Raw genomic sequence first — 21736 nt, 5'->3', positions numbered from 1 at the left:
CCCATTCATAACCATAGTTGTCATAATCTTTACAGTAAGCCCTAGAGAGCAGCACTGACATCTCATCTTCTGGGACCTTGTAAAAGTCATCGACTTGATTAACTGGGTGGGATTATGGGGAATTCTGTTCAGATTTGGTTATCTAATAAATCTGTCACTATCGTTGCTTGCTGTACAGTGGCATAAGATCTGGAATCCTCAGCAGACCCAGTCTCATTGCTAAGAGTCCTGCAAGGTTCTGTTATAAGTCCAGCCATCCTGTCAAATTTCCTTATCTTCCAGCAACAGCATTGACCCTCTGGAGTGGAGTTAATCTATGGGACTAACAGAACTGTTCATCCTTCATCAATTCCAGTTCAGAACCAAGATTGCCCCAGCTACAGTATACAGATATTTTTTGTGTTCCGTCCCAGTCAGAGGCTGAACTCCAAACCATCAGTGATTTGTTCATTTAAAAAAAAATGTACTAGGGATAGGGGGCACACTAAATATCCATAGAACAAAAGCCCACACTAACATTTATCTGCTACAGAATACCACACCCTAAAAATCAGGATTCACAATGCAACTCTGGTCAACGTTGATTGCTCCTCCTACCTTTGGGCAAAGCCATCAGGGGTGGGCATATATCAGTGGCAAAATCCTCAGCCACTTTGGTGTACCAACACAACATCTAGCTATTGGTTTAACAGTGTTGGCAGTCCAAACCTGAGTGTGGCACCGAACCACTGATCCAGCATGCAGCAGTGATGCTTCCCTCCAGTAAGCAGAAGGGCCTGCTGGAAGAGACTGGGTGACCCTACAGTAGGAAATTCAGAGCACAATGCTGTCATCGCTGAAAAGTCTCCATTTTTTGCTGGCAGGATGGACAAGCAATTGTTAGGGTGTCTTCCCAGGCCATGGTCCCTCAACTTTGAGGCAGCCAGCTCCCTCAACCAACTTTGAGCGAGCCACATCATCTCCAAACTTCCAAAGGGCAGCTTACTCCAAGGTATGACGCAGAGTTCAGAGGATTACACAGAAGCCAATAAACTCTTTAACTCCTACTTAGAAAAAATGTGACATCTTCATGGTCAGATGGGAATTTCTGATGCAAAGCTGTCAAATTTTTGAGTTCCTCCAGTGGGGCCCCATAGAACCCAATTACAAGTAGAGTGGAAGGTGTGCAAGGACATCAATTATCCTCCCATCTGAAGAGATGATGAAAATTGCAAACATTCTTTGGATGATCAAAGTTATCTGTTTTATTAGCAGAGTACACTGGGCCCTGAGTAATGGATTTTACCCCTTTTCATAGAGATTTCTAATTAAACTCAATCCTTCAGATGCCAATAGCTGCAAAAGCATGGAAAATTTGTGTTTTGGGTGATTTTCATAGGACCAATAATCCCTGCTAATCAATTCAGTTTTAGAGCATAGCATTTAAACATTTCCTCAAGTGAAATAATCTGTAGGGCTTTCTATTACACCTTGTGCTGCTGTCGTGGTTTTTCGTGCTTTACAAATGACCAGGAGACGCAGAAGATTCTTCAAGAAGGGTTAAACTTTAATTTGCAAATCAAAGCTGAGGCAGTCATTGAGCTAGTCGCTGATTGTCTCCCGATTCTCGGACACAGCAGCTTTTTAAAGCAATCTCCTGGTTTAGTTGCATTAACATATCCAAACGGTCTATAGGTGCATATCACAAGTACATCCACGACTATTGTTTTTACCTATTGACTTATTCATGTTCTAGTCTACATCTCTTAGCTACCTTTTATTAACACATATTGTCTCCTACATAGCTTTGGTTACACAGCAGACAAGTTCAAAGCAAAACATCTCTTAGCTACCTTTTATTAACACATATTGTCTCTAGCATTCCAGATTTTTTAGCATTCCACATAGTTTTGGTTACACAGCAAATAATACAAGTTTTATACTCCATAATATTTTATACTCCAATACTGCCAAGTGCTATTACATAACAAGGTGTTTTTTTTCTAATTGTGTGGTTGCATCCTGGATCATTGAAATTACGCCATTTTCCAATGTTTTGGTTGGGAATGTTTTACTATTTACTGTGAGCTTTCAAGTGTTGCTGAGGTCTTGATTATTTATGACGAGGAGGCTTGCATACCAGTTTTCCTGAAAGTTGAGGTACGGTAAGTATTCCTGATAGTCCCTGCTTAAGTGTAAAAGGGTGGAATGTCCAATTGTTCTAGTGCATGAGTGTAAAATGCTATGTAAATCAGCATCCCATTTACATTGCTGTTGATTTTTTTTATTTTATTATAATAGGGAGAGGTGAAAACATCAGGTATGAAACATTGGGTAACTCACTATCATTCTCTTTATCTTATTTGTACTGATTTATGTCACCAGTGAACAAGGCTAACACAGATGACATCCTCAACATGCTCCATGAAACAGCTTCGTTAATTTCTTTTGCGCCTTTTCTTCTCTTTCAAATGTGACCAATAGAGGAATCTGGCGCTTTGCTGTCTCTGAGTGGGTTCCAGGAGGCGAGCCGCCTCCTTGAGGCCGAGACAGGGCGTGAGCCCATGATTGGCCGCATACCTTGCGGATAAAAGCAACGAGGAGGATTGGAAAACATCGAGGCGAGTGAGTGTTCAGCACCTTCTGGTGGCAACTGCCGGAAAGGGTGTCTATGTGTGATGTTATTGATGTGGTTTGTGGACTGGACTGTAGCTCTCATTATGATGTGTTTTCTGGTTTATGGTCGCTCCTCCTCTGTTACTATTTTTGGGGTATTTTGAATCAGGACGGCCTGCAGATAATGTTCACTGAGCTGAACTGAACATGGACTCTTAAGTCTTTGTATTTTATATTCTGTGTTTTTGCTCATTCTTTTTGTTGCTGTTTGCGCAATGTGTTTTTTGCACATGGGTGGGGTGGGGTGGGGTTGATGGTTTTCTTTGAACGGGTTCCACGGCTTACTTTCTTTCATGGCTGTCTGTGGGGAAGATGAATCTTAGGGTTGTATACTGCATACACACTTTGATAATAAATGTACTTTGAATCCTGTGAATTATTGTCCCATGTCACAAGCTACAGTGAAGAGATTTAGTTTTGCGAGCTGTCCAGATAAATGAAGCTGTGTATAATTACACTGAGGTAACGAAAAGAAAACAGAATAATAATATGTGGTTTCAGGTTTAGAGAAAGTGCAAGGGCACGACAAGGTAGAACGAGAGATCAAGAGTTTGTCTGCTATGAGGGGCACATTCAAGAATGATAACCACTTGGATCTGGTAGTTCATGCTTTCAGACTTCTGTATTTTCTCCCCAAGGGGAGAGAGGACAAGAGGGAATGACAGGGGAAGGAGAGGTTTTGATTAGCTTGGCTGCTTTCCCGATGCAGTTGAGAGTACAGGCGGAATCAATGGTGAAAAGCTTGTTTTTTTAAAAAAATGGATTGGACTGTGTTCACAACTCCGTAATTTCCAGCAGTCCTGGGCAGGGTACTTGCCATTCAAATATGTGATACATCCAGAGAGGATGTTGATAGTGCATTTATAAAAATTGTTAAGAAGCATTAGCGACATGCTGAATTTTCTTAGACTTCTGAGGAAGTAGATGTGCTAGTGTGCTTTATCGATGATCGTGTCTGTGTGGTTGCACCAGGAGTTGTTGGTGATATTTTACGCCTGGGAACCTGAGGCTCTCGGCCTCTTCCACCATCAGCAGCATTGGTGCAAACCCCCTACTTCCTGAAGTCAATGACCAGCTCCTTCCTTTTGCTGATATTGAGGAAGATATTGTTGCTTTGACACAAAATTGCTATCACTATGCATTATGGTACCGATCAATACCAAGTTTTTGGCACAAGCAAGAAAGCTCACGTACTCCTCTCCTTCCTCCAGGAGTTAAAGGAAGAGGTAAAGAGAGAGAAAGAGAACAAAAGGGGTGACATAGGATTAGAAGATGTAGAATCCATGTGGGTAGAGTTAAGAAACTGCAAGGGTAAAAAGACCCTGATGGGAGTTACATACAGGCCTCTAAACATTAGCCAGGATGTGGGATACAAATTACAACGGGGATTAAAAAAAGGCATGTAAAAAGGGCAAAGTTATAATCATCACAGGGTATTTCAATATGCAGGTAGAGCTGGCCAAAGTTGATTGGAAGGGGACAATAGCAGGGATGAGGTCAGAACAGCAATGGCTGGAGTTTCGGGGGGCAATTTGGAAGGTGCAGGATTGATGCGACCCAAGGATGAAGAAGCATTTTAAAGGAAGAATGAGTCAACTTGGCAAAGAAGGGAAATCAAAGGCAGCTTAAAAGAAAAAGAGAAGGCATATGATATAGCAGAATTTAGTGGGAGGTTAGAAAATTGGGAAGCTTTCAAAAACCAACAGAAGGCAACTAAAAAAGCCATAAGGAGAGAAAAGATTAAATATGAAGGTAAGCTAGCCAATAATATGCGAGGGGTGATTGATATGTTCGTGGCCTAAGGTAGAAGGAGTAAATTTTAGAAAACCTAGCACATTTATTTTTCAATGTACTCCCCTCCTACACTTACACACTTAGTCCAGCGGTCATGGAGCATAGAGATCTTGGACCTCCAGGAAGTGTGCACAGCAGGGGTGATTAATAAATTAGTGGCCTAAGGTAGAAGGAGATGTGTTAGTACCTTCATATCACTCAAAGAGTTGAACAGAAACAATTAAAACCATTGTCTTTTACAGAGACAAGTAGATGGGAAACTGTCTTTCACCTTTAGTCAGTATTATTCCTATTCTTCTCAACTGCCCATTCACACTATTGCAATATACAACATACCTGTAAATGTAGCTGCTGCTTCATTACAACACATAATGCCACACCTTTCAAAGGTATTTATCAATGGGTTTCTGGAAGTGCTTGCTATTAGCATATTGGCGAGCACTCTCCAGTGTTTGTTGTCCATTGGAATACGTAAGAAATAACAGAGCAAAAGCAAGCCGGTTGAGAAATTCAGCTGGTCGGGGAATGTCTGTGCACGTTGAGACTCCAAATGATGGTCTCAACATGGGTCCAGATAAAAGGTCTCAATCTGAAATGCCAGCTGTCCATTTCCCTCCACGGATGACATCTGACTCGTAGAGTTCCTCCGGCAGCTCTTTTTTCCCCCTGCAGATTTCAGCATCTGCAATCTCCTATCTCTCCATGTAATGTGGTTAGTCCTGGCTGCAGCATAGTAATGTAGCATATCATTTCCAGCAAAGAAGTGCTCGTCTTGTCAGAAGGCCCTCGCAGGACTGATATCTCTACTACAGTAACTCTGAGTTGCTAATGTGTGAGAAAATCTCCCTTTTTTAAAACAAAGGCTAATGTTGGGTTTACAGATGTAGTTTGCGTAAGGAGCTGTGGGGGCCAAGTCATTGAGTATATTTGAAGAGGTGGTTGATCAGTCCTTGATTAATAAGGAAGAACGGGAAAAGTCAAGATAATGGGGCTGAGAGAGAAAATAAATCAGCCGTGATTGAATGGCTGAGTAATCTCAATCGGCTGAGCAGCCCAATTCTGCCCCTATATCTTATGTTCTTATGATCTTACGGAGCTAAAAAGGCACCAGACCTTGAAAGAAATTGAAGGTTTGAGTTCTCATATGGGGAACCGTAAGGTTTTTCAGATCCAAGTTTTAAGTGCATTTGTGTAGGGTAAAAGGTGTGAGGTAGCTTTCCATCTTCCTGTTTCTGTGAGACAGTGGTTTCAGTTGTTTCTGTATAAATGGCCTCCTGCAAATAGTTTAGCCAACATCTAAGGAGGGAAATAAACAGTCGACATTTCAGGCTGAGACCTCGTGTGAGGACTCGTGTTGTTTGATTTCAGCCAAAAAAATTACTGTTTATCTCCCTCCACAGATGCTGTCTGACCTGCTGAGTTCCTCAGCAGTTTGTGTGTATTGCTCATGATTTCAGGCATCTGCAGAATGGTGAAGGGTTTTGGCCCGAAACGCCGTCACTACCTCTTCCCATAGATGCTGTCTGACCTGCTGAGTTCTGCCAGCATTTTGTGTTTTTATTTATTTCCAGCATCTGCAGATTCACTGGTGTTGCAGAATTTGTTGTGTTCCTGCAAGTAGTGACTTCTTCCACCATTTCAAAAAATTAATTAATTGATATGAATCAACATAGTTCTGACACTGGGGAAATGATCACCTGTATCAGGAAGACTAGTCAATGAATTTTCAAAAAATAGTCCACGCTTTCCGCACCCCACCCATTTCTGCCTTCCATAGGGACTATTCCCTCAGCCGAATCCCTCCCCACCCGCCACTTCCTGACACCTGGCATTATCCCCTGCAGCCACAGGTGATTTAACACTTACACCCCCTCCTTTATTACCATCCAGAGACCTAAACAGCCCTTCCAGGTAAAGCAATGTTTAATGTGCATCTCCTCCAATCACGTCTCCTGCACTCAATCGATAGCCTCCTCTATATCAATCTGACCAATCAGACTAGGGGTACAAGCTCTCAGTTGCATGCCATTCAATTCTCCTTCTCATTCCCACAAAAATATTTTCTCCCCTCCTAGCCATCTGGTTCTGGTTCCATCTGCCTTCCACCTCTCCCTTAATGGCTATCACCTCCCTTACTTAACAATACCAGCAAAGCTAGCCTTTTGTGTTCCTACTAATCATCCTCCCAGCTTGTCTCCATCTTCAACCTTACTTGTCTCTGACTTCCCCTCTTTTGTTATTCTTTGTGTACACCTCCATTTATCGCAAACTTGTTTCTGCCTTCTAATTCCACTCTAGTCCTCTCCGACCTGGTTTAATCTTTCCATAATCCTTTATTTCTTGATCCACCGTCACCTCTGTCTCATTATTCTCCCTCTCCATTTATAGCTACCTCCATGTCCATTCTTAGTCCTGATTTAGGGTTTTGACCCAAGATGTTGACAGTCCCCTCCCCAGTTACCACTTCACCCACTGAGTTTCCTACAGCAAATTGTTTGCAGATAAATGCCAGAATTCAGCCCTTCAGTGGAATGTGAAACAAAAATGAACAATGTCCCAGCTTCCTTCAGTGACTTACAAAATCTTCCTCCCCTTCTGTATCACTTTCATTGAACATAGTTTTTAGTCCTTGGTGCTCATCTGCTATCTAGGCTAAGTGCCAGTTACTCTTCCTCTTGATAATGAGTGCAGGCAGGCTCTTTGCATCTAGGTATAACCAGTGAGCTGCATCCCATCCTAAACAAGGCTCCCATTTGTTCAGACCAGCCCTGTAATGTTCTGTTATGTATTATAACATTAAACTAATTCAGCGAAACTTCTGGGAGTCTGAAAATACAGGTGTAATTTCAAGTTTACTTAAAGCGAGCGAGTTGTGCACTTATCACATATGTAGGTAGCGTGTATTTTTACATATAACTCAATTTAAATTATTGAAATGTTAAATACACAGCTATGTTAGTACGTACTTCTTTCCTTAGCAGGAAGGGTATGAGTTCAAGTTATTTTTCACAACTTGAGCTTTCAGGCTGACGGTTCGTTGCAGCCGTGTGGGATACTGTTCTTTATGCACTTCTTATTTGTACCACTTGTTTGAAATGTTAAGCTAAAATCTCATCTGATAGTTCAAGTGCAACTTAAAGATCCTGTGGCGCAATTTCAATGTGGTTCTCATACCAAGTGAATGTTTTTCATTTGAAGCAAGGAATAGATAACTTGTTCAATAACTTTGATATCTGTTTATATAAATTTTCTGTGTGCACGGCATTGCATTTTAAATGCTTATTTAAATAAAGTGAGAAATAGGATAAAATACTATATCGGAATTATTTTCCTTATGTTTCCTTAATAGCATTTATTTGCTAACCTTCCCTCGCTTAGTATGAGTTGCTAGGAAGGATCCCAAACATTGGTCTGTGTAGCAAAGACATTTCAGAACAGAACCTCGGAAAATATGACATTGTCTTCCAAGACTTCCAAGATCAAAACAATATGTTTTCCCAATTCATTGATTTTGACATTTTTAATGCCCTTGTGTGATAATTTGTGTATTCTTTAAACTCAGTTTGGTCAGTTGCCATAATACTTTGTAAGCTGAGATCACATGAAACATCCAGCTCAAAGTGAAGAAAGATAGAGGCCTAATTGATCCCAAAAGAAAGTCCAGTCTCACAGTAGCATTACAAGTGCACAGATATAAATATTAGAAGGGAAGTAGAAAGAATAAAGAATAAGTTACCTCAAGCAGTCTAACAGGAGGGGGTTATCAGTTCCCTGGCTATAGGTTGAATCATTATAGAGCCTAATAGTTGAGGGTAAGAACGACCTTATATAGTGCTCTTTGGAGCAGCACAGTTATTATAGTCTATTGCTAAAAGTGCTCCTCTGTTCAGCTAAGGTAGCAAGCAGAGGGTGAGAAACATTGTCCAGAATTGCCAGGGTTTTCTGTAGGGTCCTGCAAAGATTATTGTACATTCTAAGGGCATTGTGAACACCCATATTAACTTCTGGCTTGCATCGTTCTTTAAATGTAATTATACACAATGCCATATTACAGGAACGATCAAAAAAATCCTGTCTGTAAGTTATATCAGCGTTTTCCCAAAATCAGAGCTGACATGTGTTGGAGCATTGTTCAGTTGAAGTCAGCATTTTCCAGCATCGTAACTGGGTTAAGTTTCACAGGAGGAAAACAACTGCCTTCTCCGCTATTGAGTCATATGTAAGTGTCATCAGATATTCTGCTTGATGTACGTTGCTGGTTGTCTGTGGCTATTCCTTGTGAAACTTGAAACGTATGCCATTTTGAAATAAAGTTATCATTCATTTCAGAATCTTCGGATCCCTTGAATTATTTGGCAATCTCTTAAAAAAACTCAACACGTACTCGTGCACTTCAGACTTGTTTACTGCCCTTTCATAAAATAAATATCACAGTGACACACTCTTTTCATAAGATTTTTATTTAGATTTTCTCATCCAGTTAAAGTTGGTAGTTCAAATAATGCTAAATGGAAGATCGAGACCTTTGAGTGTATCAGGGCACCAAGAAAATCTCTAACTGACGGAAATTATAACCATCTTCTCTGCATGGAAAGTGAATGGATAAATGATTACAATGCTGGAGAAATGCTGATTTCAAATGATCAATGCTCCAACACGTGTCAGCTATGATTTGGGGGAAAAATCAGTACAATTTACAGCCAAGATTTTGTGATAGCTCCTGTAATGTGGCATTGCTGTATAATCCACTTAGTTGTTAAATTTACAGAAAGGTGAAAGCCAGAAGTGAATAAGGGTGTTCACAATGTCCTTTGAATGTACAATAATCTTTGCAGGACACTTCACTTTGAGCTGGATGTTTCATGTGATCTCAGCTTGCAAAGTATTGTGGCAATTGACCAAACTGATTTTAAAGAATACACAAGGAATTAGCCGTACATCTTGTTTCAATGATTCTCCTTTCAAAAACATACAGTGGCTGAAATGATGAACTTGTATTACAGTACATGCAGTCATTGAAAGACATTAAACTGTATAACAGGAAACCACACTATTAATGTTTGCTTTCTTTCTGAGCCAGGTTTTTTGCTGGCAAGTCATCTACAACCTAATTAAAAGCAGGACGAATGCTTGTTTCTTATACCGTTTTAAAGATTTAGTTCCGTATTAATTCCGTATTAATTCTCCTGCGTCTGTGCTACTTGACACTTAGCATGGCTCTAGTCTGCAGATAATCTTCAGAGACTCTGCAACTGGCACAGCCTAAATTCTTGGGAGCAAAATTCTTTTACTTGCAGGATTCAGGAAGAATAATAACTCGATACATGCTATTTCCAGCAAATGATTTCAAATATTGTAAAAAGTGAAACTGGGTCTGTCATTCCTACATTTTCTTTACAAATACGGGTTTGCTGTAGGTGTCTTGCAAGGTTCAGCATCCAATAAGGTGCCTCATAGTGCTTATTACATGAAATACTGGCTCAGGGCATTGGAGTAATATATTATTGTGGATGAAGTTCAGCAAATTGGAAGAGAGAATAAATAGGTTATAATTAACTTGGTGGTAAGTTTATTAGATAAGGATAATTGGGAAGTGATGTATGTAGAACTGAGTGTAAAACAAAAATTGGCTAATGATACAATGCTGTGTATTAAGAGGTGCTATAAGGTGGACATAGAGGAATCAAAAAGTTTTAAAAGGGCTTCTGATAAACTGTGCACAAAATGAAGTGATCAGGAAATACAACGGAGTGGTGCAAGTACATTGTCATGCAAGAGTAAGCTTGCCTTATGTTGCTGAGACCACACCTACAATACTATCTATGAATTTGGTCACTGTGAATACAATTTGTTCTGCAATTCAGTAAAGTGATTCATCGGGTAAGAAAAAGTGAGATTTGTTATGAAGGAAATTGTGAGTGTCATTGTATAGGGTTGTTACGAAGGATGAACAACTCTGATGGGCAGAAGGGTGCAGGGTTGCCCATGTCTCCCCTCCCCTGGGAGAATTACAAACCATTACTGTTGCCAGACTGCTAATGAGAGAGAAAGAGATGGAACAAAAACATACTTGGACTGGAACATTTGCTTCAGATAAGGGAGAGATAACACAGGGAGGAAGAGACTTCTTGTTCCACCATATTATGACTCCTGTAAGACTTACGGCTCCGGAGAGGGCTGTTTACATGGTACCATTCTGTTCATTAAAATTCCTCAGTGGACAGCCGGAGTGGGCTGGTTTGATGGGCTAAGCCATTCAAAACTGATTGATACCTGAGACCCCGTGAGTAGGGATAAAAGTGAGGTCTGGGGAGACACCCCTCAGACGCACCAAGAGACACACTAGTGAGCACTACTTAAGTGTTGGAACCCATGAGAAGGTGTGGGGGCATCGGAGACCGAACGAAGGATCGGTCAATTTTAACTCACAGTGTTTATAGCGAGGCCGGTGGGGGCTTGTGTGTGTGTCCACCCTTGCCTGGGTGATGAGACTCCAACGGACACTTCTATCTTTGCTGGTAAGACACCCAGTTACGGGGTACGTAATAGGGTTCAGAAAGGAAGCTTGTGCCCTGACCTTATTAGTGCTCCACAATGCATCCCCAGATTTTCACCTGTATTAGACTCCATCCACCATTTTCCAGCCCCTTTCAGCAACACATATCTGTCTGCAGACCAAGACAGTCTTCTGCACCATCAACATCTCTGCCAGTCTTGGTGTCATCCGAAAACTTACCGATCATGCCTCCCACATTCACATCCAAATTATTCTCATCTCAGCATTGCTCCTCATGGGCCACAACTAGCCACAAAAACAACCCTCTACTGTCACACTCTGCCATGTGGGACCTTATAAGATTGATGCTGGACATGATAGACTAATTTACATTGTACTATATCTCAGACAATAGCATAGGCCACCATTGAGAACTGCTATAGATTCCAATATCTGATTTGCATGTTTATGGCATGTTTTTGTGTGTCCAATCATGAGAGCAAACATCAGAGAAAACTCCTGGTGAAATGAGTGTTATGATGTACTATTTTTGATAGAGATATTTTTATTCAGACTGTTCAACTTGTACAACTCTTGTATAATAATGCTGAACGTCAATGCCATGTTTCTGCATTGTCCTCTTAAATGACAGGTCCTAATTTCTCCTTTGAAATCTAAGGTTCAGAGACCAGCAGGCACTGGTTCTTACAGCTTTCTCTTTGATGATCTTGATAGCTGTCTGTGTGATGGCTGCTCTTTTAGACGGTGTCCATTATCAAGGGTGATCCTATTATGTCAAAAAGCTGTGGCTCATCAGGTACCAGTGACATCCCAACACAATGAGCAGCGTATGTTTCTTCATTACTTTTTTCACTGATGGGAAACATTATTATCTCAAAATTTCACTAAGAAATGAATGGGATTAAATTTCATTATTAAGATAAAATGTCAAGATTTAATTTTTTTTTAATCAAAGTTCTGTTTAGGAGAGAAACAATTAACATTGACATTATTGAATGCTAGGAGGTAATTTTAATGTTCCCTGTTGATGTGTAAGCAGAAATGGTATGAGCCTACCCTGCTGTAGAGTAATTCCCATTGAATTACCACTGGTTGCTCTTTGAACACACTCCTTTTGGTCAGATGAGCTGCTCCCAAAGGCAATGAGAACCTCATTAATAACATGCTAATTAGGGTTTCATAATGCAGATGCCACCATGTAAACAGTAGTCTTAATAGTTCTGTGCCTTTGCAAATCAATTAACTCTAAAGCTGAACAGATAAGGGCTCTCTCTGCTGCTAATGAGGTTCAAAACATAGACCAGGCTCTCCTGCTCAAACTAAATATGTGGAGAGACAGCTGCTTGCATCATGGAAGAACTTGAAGCAGGTCACATGATGACTACATACTATCACTTGCCCAACCTGAAGAATTGCCACAGCTAGACTTGTGTGTCAACTTTATCAATCCATATTGTCCTTGGTAAGCAAACTGTTTAGTGAAATAAACCCGACTTTGTGTCATCGATATGGAATAGTTCAGATTTAAAGGTATTTTGGTGATTATTGGGTTTTGTTAATGTTCCTTTTCAGAATCTGGTATCAATGGCAAGGCCAGCATTTATTGTATGTTACCTGTTGCTATTTTCCCTCAAGCTGTGGTGAACAGCTTCAGACCTGCTGGTGACAGTACTCCCACGATGCAGTAGAACAGGGAAGCAATATACCACTGTACTGTGTAGTCGAATCATAAAGATCTACAGCTTGGTGAGGAATGAGGTGGAATTCCCAAATACATACTGCCTGTTCTTCTCCGTGGTAGAGTTCAGGGATTTGGGAGGTGCTGTCTGAGTAATCTGACAAGTACCTGCAGTGTATTTTGTAAATGAGACACACTGCAGCACTGTGCAGCAGTGGTAATTAAATGTTAATTTATTCAATCGCACTTCTAAGCTTGAAACTACCAAACATTAATAAATAGGGGTTTTTATTTATTTCTGTTTTTTCTCTTGGTTAATCACAGATATGTTTTAAGTTCCAAGTCAACCAATTCTGCCCTGGATGAGGACGAAGGTTTCAGTGACTGGACTCAGAGGAGAGAAGAGCGTCGGCAGAAACGTAGGGAGGAGTTGGGATTCACAGAGGAAGACCATGTCAATGAATCAGCCATGGAGAATAGTTTTGCTAGAGAAAGAAGAGAGCAAGAGGACCAGAGGGAGCTGGGTATCGGTAAGTTGAAAAGGTGGCAGGTGGAGGAGGAGGAGGAAAGAAGGGTGCTCCAACGGGAACAAAAGCAAGAGGAAGCAAACTATCAGCAGCGAGAGTATGAAAGGAAGCAAAGAGAGAAGGCCGAGATGGAGAGAGCTCAAAAAGAAGACAGACAAAGGTTGAAGTATCTGAGAGAGGAGAGAGAACGATTGGACCAGGACAAAATGGAGAATGAGAGATGGACAATGGAAATAGAAAAGGTAAAGTAAGAAACCAACTCCTACAAATTTTTGGCCTGTTAGAATTTTCTCATGGGTTCAGTAATTGTGACGACCCCATTAGATAGTGTTAATGTCTTTCAATCAATTTTGTGCCTATCCTTAGAACTTAATTAAAGTAGATTAATTTATTCTCAGTTGTTGCCCTGTTCAATAGGAATACCCTTAGATCAGGGGTTCCCAATCTTTTTTTATGCCGTGGAGACTTACCATTAACTGTAGGTTAATGGACTCTAGGTTGGGAATCCCTGCTTTAGATTTTGCTTTACACTTTTGAGCTTTGACCAACTCCTTTATTTGCCTGACATTTTTTTTTCTCTGTTTACCTACCAATTCCCCTAATTATTAACGCCAGGAATTTGGCCCTTCTTTGCACAGCAGGAAGGGCCAAAAGGCCTGTTTCTGTGCAGTAATGTTCTATGGAATTTGTCTCTGAATCACCGAAAAAATTTCAAAATTAGCTGGTATATATTTTTCTAGTTTCACCTGTGTTTATTGTTATATACACAGGTACTCAGTGCTTGAAATAACGATGACATGCACAATTTTCCAGTTTAATGATATCTTCCCGGATTGGGAGGAAATGAAAGGAATATTTCATCCGTTCCTTTCATCTATTTTCCTTGGAAGTCATTCAGTCCTGTTCTGGCAAATCTTTGTCCCTGATTTACCGTTACATTTCTTGGATTGTCTGATGTGCTATTCTTCCTCAACTGCAAAAATGGACCCAATATACTTACTTACCCTTCCACATAATTCCTAATTTTCATTCATAACATCACTATCATCAGTCTTCAAGGTATACCTTGGATCCAGAAGCCTCCTGCTGAAATGTGCTAAGAAAAGTTAAGATAATCAAATTAAATAAGTCAGTTCGTAAAACTAGAGGTTTATGTGGATACTTGGTAATAATAGTGAGCACATCATCCATTTTGTGTCAGTGGACATTAAATGTCAGATACACTGTAATATATTGTTTGTTCTACCATTCTCCGGGGTGTGCATCTTTATATTTGGCTGCTTTTAAATGTTAAAGGTGTGATATTTCATTGTGGGTTGGCTTATTTCAGATCCTTGAGGTGACAATTAGGGATACTGACTGAGCCATTTGGAGCTAGAAATATAACTCTTCTAAAGCCAGATCAGCCCAAATATTTACTACTTTTTGATTCCACTGCTGCAAAGTCAGTGGTCATAAGTCTCAGCCAATCCCTATCATCATGCTAAGCATAATGGTGAATCACCCTTTGTCTTGGGTAAGGGTGAGAAGTGAATGACTGATAAGGCAGAGATATCAGTGGAAGTGAGTAATAACAATCTTGTCGCCACCAAGCCAGGATCTACGGCCGGGTTAGTAGTGGCAAGGGCAATCCCATCTTGATCCCCCCCTGCTGCTTACAGGAATGAGGGAGACATAGCTAATGTATGCACTTGTACGTTAATCGTTAGTAAATTGATGTCAAGAAGTGATCAGCATTCTGTGCAGGGGATCATAGGGAAAGCAGTATTTACAAATTTGGAAGCATGTGAGATTCAATAATTATTTGGAAATAAGTGGGAGAGTAGTTTGGAGAGCCAGCATTAACACTGAGCTAAATAGTCTCCTTCTATGTCAAAAAATTAAGAAATAGTAAAACCTGTTCTCTCAGTTCATATTCTCAAGGAGGACCCTATCAGAAACATTTTTTGTTATCTGATTCACGGTTTATTGTGTGTCCACAGCTTTTTCTATTCTGTATTCTGATTTGAAACATGCATGCTTTTTTTCCCCTTTTCTAATGTATAGAAGTTCCAGCTAATTCAGTAACAATAACTAAAGCAACTTCATTTGACTCTGTTGATCTGGTGGAATGTAGACTCATTCAAGTGGTGAAATCAATCACTTGTTGAGATGTGCTGATAAATAAACCATTTTCTTTCACCTGCCCATCACAATCACATTTTTGCTTCCAGAACTCTGAGGACAGTAATCTCCTCTGACTCATTCACTGTGAGATGCCATTGTTAAACTATTATATTTACATAGCACCCAACTTAGACACGGTGACTCTTACTGCAAGGTTGGTGGCGGGGGTGGGGGGGGAGTGCAATTGACTTACAATTGTCAGAATAATGCTAATGAAACAGTGCTTTATGTAAGTAGCTGATTATTGAGATCTGGGGTTGTAGGTAAAGCTTTGTGCAATCTGAATATTAAAATTGATAAATGGGTTTGGCAAATTTTAATCAAGTTCCTAACACCTGGCCTAGATTTGATATAATTTGTTGAAATTGCAAGATATTATCATAAGAAGGTCTGTGTGATAGATCATTCTCCACAAGTTCCAGCATCTTCAACAGAATCCTACCACAAAATGCATCTCTACCTCTCCCTTCCACTCTCTGCTTTCCAGAGGGATCACTCTCTCTGTGATTCCGTTGTCTATTCATCCCTCCCCACTGATTTGCCTCCTGGCACGTAACCCTGCACGTGGAGGATTGCTACATTTGCCCATTCACCTCCTGCCTCACCTCCATTCAGGGCCTCAAACCATCCTTCCAGGTGAAGTAACAAAGCAAACCCTCCAACACAGAATGAGGGACTGCTTTGTCAAGTACCTTTGCTCCATCTGCAACAAGCAGGACTTCTCTGCAGCCAGCCATTTTAATTCCAATCCCCATCCCCATTCCAACATGTCAGTTCATGACCTCCTCTACTACCACGATGAGAGCACTGGGAGGAGCAGTAGCTCATGTGGCACCCAACCTGATAGAAAGTACATTGGTTTCTCTAACTTCCAGTAATTTTTCCCCACCTCCTCCCCAATCAGCTTCCTATTCTTTCAGCACTTTCTCCAGCTACCACCTCCCAGCTTCTCACTTCACCCACCCTCCAACCCTCCCCCCACCTGTCTTAACCTACCATCTTCTAGCTAGTATTCCTTCCTTTTCCCCCACCTTTCCATTCTGGCATCTTCCCCCTTCCTCTGCAGTCCCGATGAAGGGTCTCAGCTTGAAACGTCGACTATTCGTTCCTTTCCTGACCTGACAAGATCCCCCAGCATTTTGTATGTGGTTCTGTGTAATAATTTGAACCTTCAAGATGGACAACATGCTGCTCTGAGGATGGTAATAAACTCAGGTTTATCCATCTAGAGCTTTGTCCTGTGTCTAATCTAAGGGCATTTATTAATTTCCGAGGATCTCATCTGGTCCCTGAACTCCTCCATCCTGGTCATAAAGGAGCCACAGCGTCTTTATTTCCTGCGTAGCATCAAGAAAGCTCACCTCTGTCCCAGGATACTGACGGACTTTTACCGCTGTCCCATTGAGAGCATACTCACCAACTGCATCTCAGTGTGGTATGGCAATTGTCCCGTATCAGATGCAAAGCACTCCAGCGGGTGGTGAAAACGGCCCAGCAGATTATCGGCACCCAGTTGCCCACCATTGAGAACATCTACCATAAATGCTGCCTGGGTAGGGTGAAAGCATTATCAAGGATGCATCTCGCCCTAACCATGGACTTTTTACTCTCCTCCCATCTGGTAGGCACTACAGGAGCCTCGGCTCCCGCACCAGCAGGCACAGGAAGAGCTTCTTCCCTGTGACCCTGCCGAACCTCACATCACAGCACTAAGCAGTATTGCACCATATTGGACTGTCTCAGTACTTTTATATTTGTGTGCTGTAGCACTTACTTTTTATTCGCAGTTATTTTGTAAATAACACTATTCTTTGCATTACTGGTTAGATGCTAACTGCATTTCATTTGGTTTTGTATCTGTACTTGGCACAATGACAATAAAGTTGAATCTAATCTAATGATGTTGGGGGAGAAGTTTCAGACACCTGTACTAACATGATTGAATTTAAAAATTAATCAGATAATGTTTGAAACCTGAATTCACAGAGTCTTTATTTTACTGTCTTCCATGCAGAGACCAAAAGAGAATGAGGTCAAGCTGTCCAGTACAGCCAGGTCATGGACTGAGCTGCATCATTATGAAGTTGAAAATGACGACGTGCAGAATAAAACCACACCATATCATAGCCTCAGAACGGCCAAGACGACACTGAGGTAATGTTGTGCATTGTGACAAAGAACAAGTAAGGAAAACCGTCCCCAGTTGTTCGCGCCGTGTGCAATGCAGTACTGTGGTACTTCATTCTCAAGTTCCGAATTTTAGAAGCAAGAGCATGTTGATTCTACTGCTGTGCATGCAGTTTATCAGATTAAAAACGAGAATGAATTTCTACCGGCTCCCCATTTTATGCAGCATCTTGGTTGCGAAAATACCTTTAGGCATTTTAAAACTCACCCCCAACCTATTCAGTTCAAACTCAACTTTATATCGAAATTTGAATCTGACATTTTTTCAGGGAAATGCAATCTCTTCCAAGTCAGTTTATGCGGCTGTTTTATTAGTCAAAGATACAGTGAAAGATATCTCATGTCTGGAGTGTTAGAACAGATAGTGAGGTGGAGGAGGATAAAGGTCACGCAAGGATTGCATGTATAGACAGAAATCAGAGGTTTGTATGTGATAGAAATGTTCTCAGGTGCATCTATTTTAATGCAAGGAGTATTGTAGGTAAGGCAGATGAGTTTAGGGCCTGGATTGGCACGTGGGATTACGACATTCCTGCTATTAGTGAGACTTGGTTGCAGGACGGGCAGGACTGGCAGTTTAATGTTCCAGGGATCTGTTGTTTCCGACGTGATAGAGGGGAGGGATGAAACTGGGAGGAGTGGCATTATTATGGTGGATTGGATAGTGGACTACTTGACAGATAGACCTCAGTATGTGCGGTTGGGAGACTGTAGGTCTGACACGGTGGTCAGCAGCACAGGGGCGCCGCAGGGAACCGTACTCTCTCCGGTCCTGTTCACCCTGTACACATCAGACTTCCAATATAACTCGGAGTCCTGCCATGTGCAGAAGTTCGCTGATGACACGGCCATAGTGGGGTGTGTCAGGAATGGACAGGAGGAGGAGTATAGGAAACTGATACAGGACTTTGTGATATGGTGCAACTCAAACTACCTGCGTCTCAATATCACCAAGACCAAGGAGATGGTGGTGGACTTTAGGAGATCTAGGCCTCATATGGAGCCAGTGATCATTAATGGAGAATGTGTGGAGCAGGTTAAGACCTACAAGTATCTGGGAGTACAGTTAGACGAGAAGCTAGACTGGACTGCCAACACAGATGCCTTGTGCAGGAAGGCACAGAGTCGACTGTACTTCCTAAGAAGGTTGGCGTCATTCAATGTCTGTAGTGAGATGCTGAAGATGTTCTATAGGTCAGTTGTGGAGAGCGCCCTCTTCTTTGTGGTGGCGTGTTGGGGAGGAAGCATTAAGAAGAGGGACGCCTCACGTCTTAATAAGCTGGTAAGGAAGGCGGGCTCTGTCGTGGGCAAAGTACTGGAGAGTTTAACATCGGTAGCTGAGCGAAGGGCGCTGAGTAGGCTACGGTCAATTATGGATAACTCTGAACATCCTCTACATAGCACCATCCAGAGACAGAGAAGCAGTTTCAGCGACAGGTTACTATCGATGCAATGCTCCTCAGACAGGATGAAGAGGTCAATACTCCCCAATGCCATTAGGCTTTACAATTCTACCGCCAGGACTTAAGAACTTTTTAAAAGCTATTATTAATGCTTTTTGAGATAGTGATTTAGATGTATATCATATTTTTTACTGAGTTAAGTATTGTATGTAATTAGTTTTGCTACAACAAGTGTATGGGACATTGGAAAAAAGTTGAATTTCCCCATGGGGATGAATAAAGTATCTATCTATCTATTACTAATCGGGAAATATCACAGCTGTGCGTAGAGAGAACAGCCCGGAGGGCTTGTGCACTGACGCCATATGGGTGTGGCTGAGGAACGGGAAAGGTGTGACCACACTAATAGGGTTGTGTTATGGACCACCCTATAGTCAGAGAGGCAGATCTGTAGAGAGATAGCAGACTGATGTAAGAAACAGTAAGTTGTAATAGTAGGGGATTTTAACTTCCCACGTATAGACTTGGACTTCCACACTGTGAAAGGGCTAGATGGCTTGGAGTTCGTCAAATGTGTTCAGGCAAGTTTTCTAAATCAATATGTAGAGGTACCTATGAGAGAGGATGCAATACTTGATCTCCTATTAGGGAACCAGACAGGTCAGGTGATAGAAGTATATGTAGGCGAGCATTTTGGGTCCAGTGACAAGATCCAACAAATGTCCTCTATACACCTTGGTGCAGAACTAAATGACACAAATGAATGCAGCAAGGAAATAAGGCGAAGGCTAGCAATGGCACGCACAAGCACTACCAAACTCTGGAACATCTGGAAAGATAGATCTGTGAGCACTGACACCAAGATACGCCTCCTCAAGAGTCTCGTCTGGCCAGTAGCCCTATATGGCTGCGAAACGTGGACCCTAAAAGCAGCTGATGAAAAGAAGTTGACAGCATTTGAGATGTGGACATACAGACAGATCCTCAGGGTATCATACATTGAAAGGAGATCCAACAATTTCATCCTAGAAAAGGTTGGAACAAAACCAATACTTCTGGGAACTGTTATCCAAAGGAAACTTTGTTATTTTGTGCACATTTCAAGAACTGATGACACACTGGAACACTCTGTGCTTGAAGGCAGAGTAGAGTGGAAGCTGCTCCTGAGGCGGACAGAGGACAACTTGGATTGACAACATCAAGAAGTGGACCAGCGTCACCACCAGAGGTGCAAGAGGTTTGACTGCCACCAGATCGCCGTGGAAGAAAGTGGTTGCCAAGGCTCTGGCAGAGTATGGCACATGATGATGATGACCATAATGTCATTAGTTTCAAGTTAATTATGGATAAGGATAGGTCTGGTCCTCGAGTTGAGGTTCTAAATTGGAGAAGGGCCAATTTTGTGGAAATGAGAAAGGATCTAGGAAGAGTAGATTAGGATAAGTTGTTTTCTGGCAATGATGTGTTCAGTAAGTGGAAGGTCTTCAAAGGTGAGTTTGCATGTTCCTGCCAGGATTAAAGGCAAAGTTAACAGGCATAGGGAACCTTGGTTTTCAAGGGATATTGGTGGTTTAGTTAAGAAAAAGAGAAAGGTGTATAGTAGGTATAGGCAACAAGGAACAAATGAGGTACTTGAAGAGTATAGAAAATGTAAGAAAATAGTAAAGAAGGAAATCAGGAAGGCAAAAAGAAGACATGAGATTGCTTTGGCAGATAATGTGAAGGTGAACCCGAAGGGTTTCTACAAGTATATTAAAAGTAAAAGGATAATAAGGGACAAAATTGGTCCCCTAGAAGTTCAGAGTGGTCGTCTATGTGTGGAGCCTCATGAGATGGGGGAAGATCTTAAACAGTTTTTTTGTTTCAGTGTTTACTCAGAAAACTGGCATAGTGTATATGGAAGGAAGGGAAACAAGCAGTAGTGTCATGGAACATACAGAGATTAAAGAGGAGGAGGTGCTTGCTGCCTTACAGTGAATAAAGGTAGATAAATCCCCCGGAACTGACATGATATTTCCTCGGACCTTGAGAGAGACTAGTGTAGAAATTGCAGGGGCCCTGGCAAAAATATTTAAAATGACCTCAGCCACGGGTGCGGTGCTGTAGGATTGGAGGGTAGCTCATGTTGTTCCATTGTTTAAAAAAGGCTCCAAATGTAAACCAGGTAATTACAGTCTGGTGAGACTGACATCAGTAGTAGGTACATTATTGGAAGGTGTTCTGAGAGATCGGATATACAAGTATTTGGACAGCTAAAGGCTGATTAAGGATAGTCAGCATGGCTTTGCACGTGTAAATTGTGTTTAACAAATCTTGTAGAGTTTTTCGAGGAGGTTACCAAGAAAGTAGATGAAGGAAAGGCTGTGGATGTTGTCTACATGAACTATAGTTAAGGTCTTTGACAAGGTCCCACATGGGAGGTTAGTTCAGAAGGTTCAGATACTAGCCATCCATGGAGAGGTTGTAAACTGGATTTGAAATTAGCTGTGTGGGAGAAGACAGAGGGTGGTAGTGGATGATTGCTTCTCAGACTGGAGGCCTGTGACTAGTGGTGTGCCTCAGGGATCTCTAGTGGGACCATTGTTGTTTTCTGTCTATATCAATGATCTGAATGATAATATGGTAAATTGGATCAGCAAGTTTGCTGATGACACTAAGATTGGAGGTGTTGTAGACAGTGAGGAAGGCTTTCAAAGCTTGCAGAGGGATCTGGACCAACTGTAAAAATGGGCCAGAAAGTGGCAGATGGAATTTAATGCAGACAAATGTGAGGTGTTGCATTTTGGAAGGACAAATCAAGGTAGGACAT

The 21736-nt window shown here is 41.5% G+C and overlaps 1 protein-coding gene across 2 annotated transcripts in view; it reads left to right on the top strand.

The window, feature by feature from the left end:
• Positions 1-21736, top strand: part of LOC140729541 (uncharacterized) — a 170656-nt gene that overhangs the window by 64684 nt on the left and 84236 nt on the right. For both annotated transcript variants that reach the window (XM_073049386.1, XM_073049385.1), the window contains exons 3-4: positions 12969-13413; positions 17352-17491. In XM_073049386.1, coding sequence (XP_072905487.1) covers positions 12969-13413; positions 17352-17491 — 585 coding nt within the window. The remainder of the gene's footprint in view (positions 1-12968; positions 13414-17351; positions 17492-21736) is intronic.

The sequence above is a fragment of the Hemitrygon akajei genome, chromosome 6 (genome assembly GCF_048418815.1).
Source record: "Hemitrygon akajei chromosome 6, sHemAka1.3, whole genome shotgun sequence".
Taxonomy (NCBI): Eukaryota; Metazoa; Chordata; class Chondrichthyes; order Myliobatiformes; family Dasyatidae; genus Hemitrygon; species Hemitrygon akajei.
This window is presented reverse-complemented; position numbering and strand designations above follow the sequence as displayed.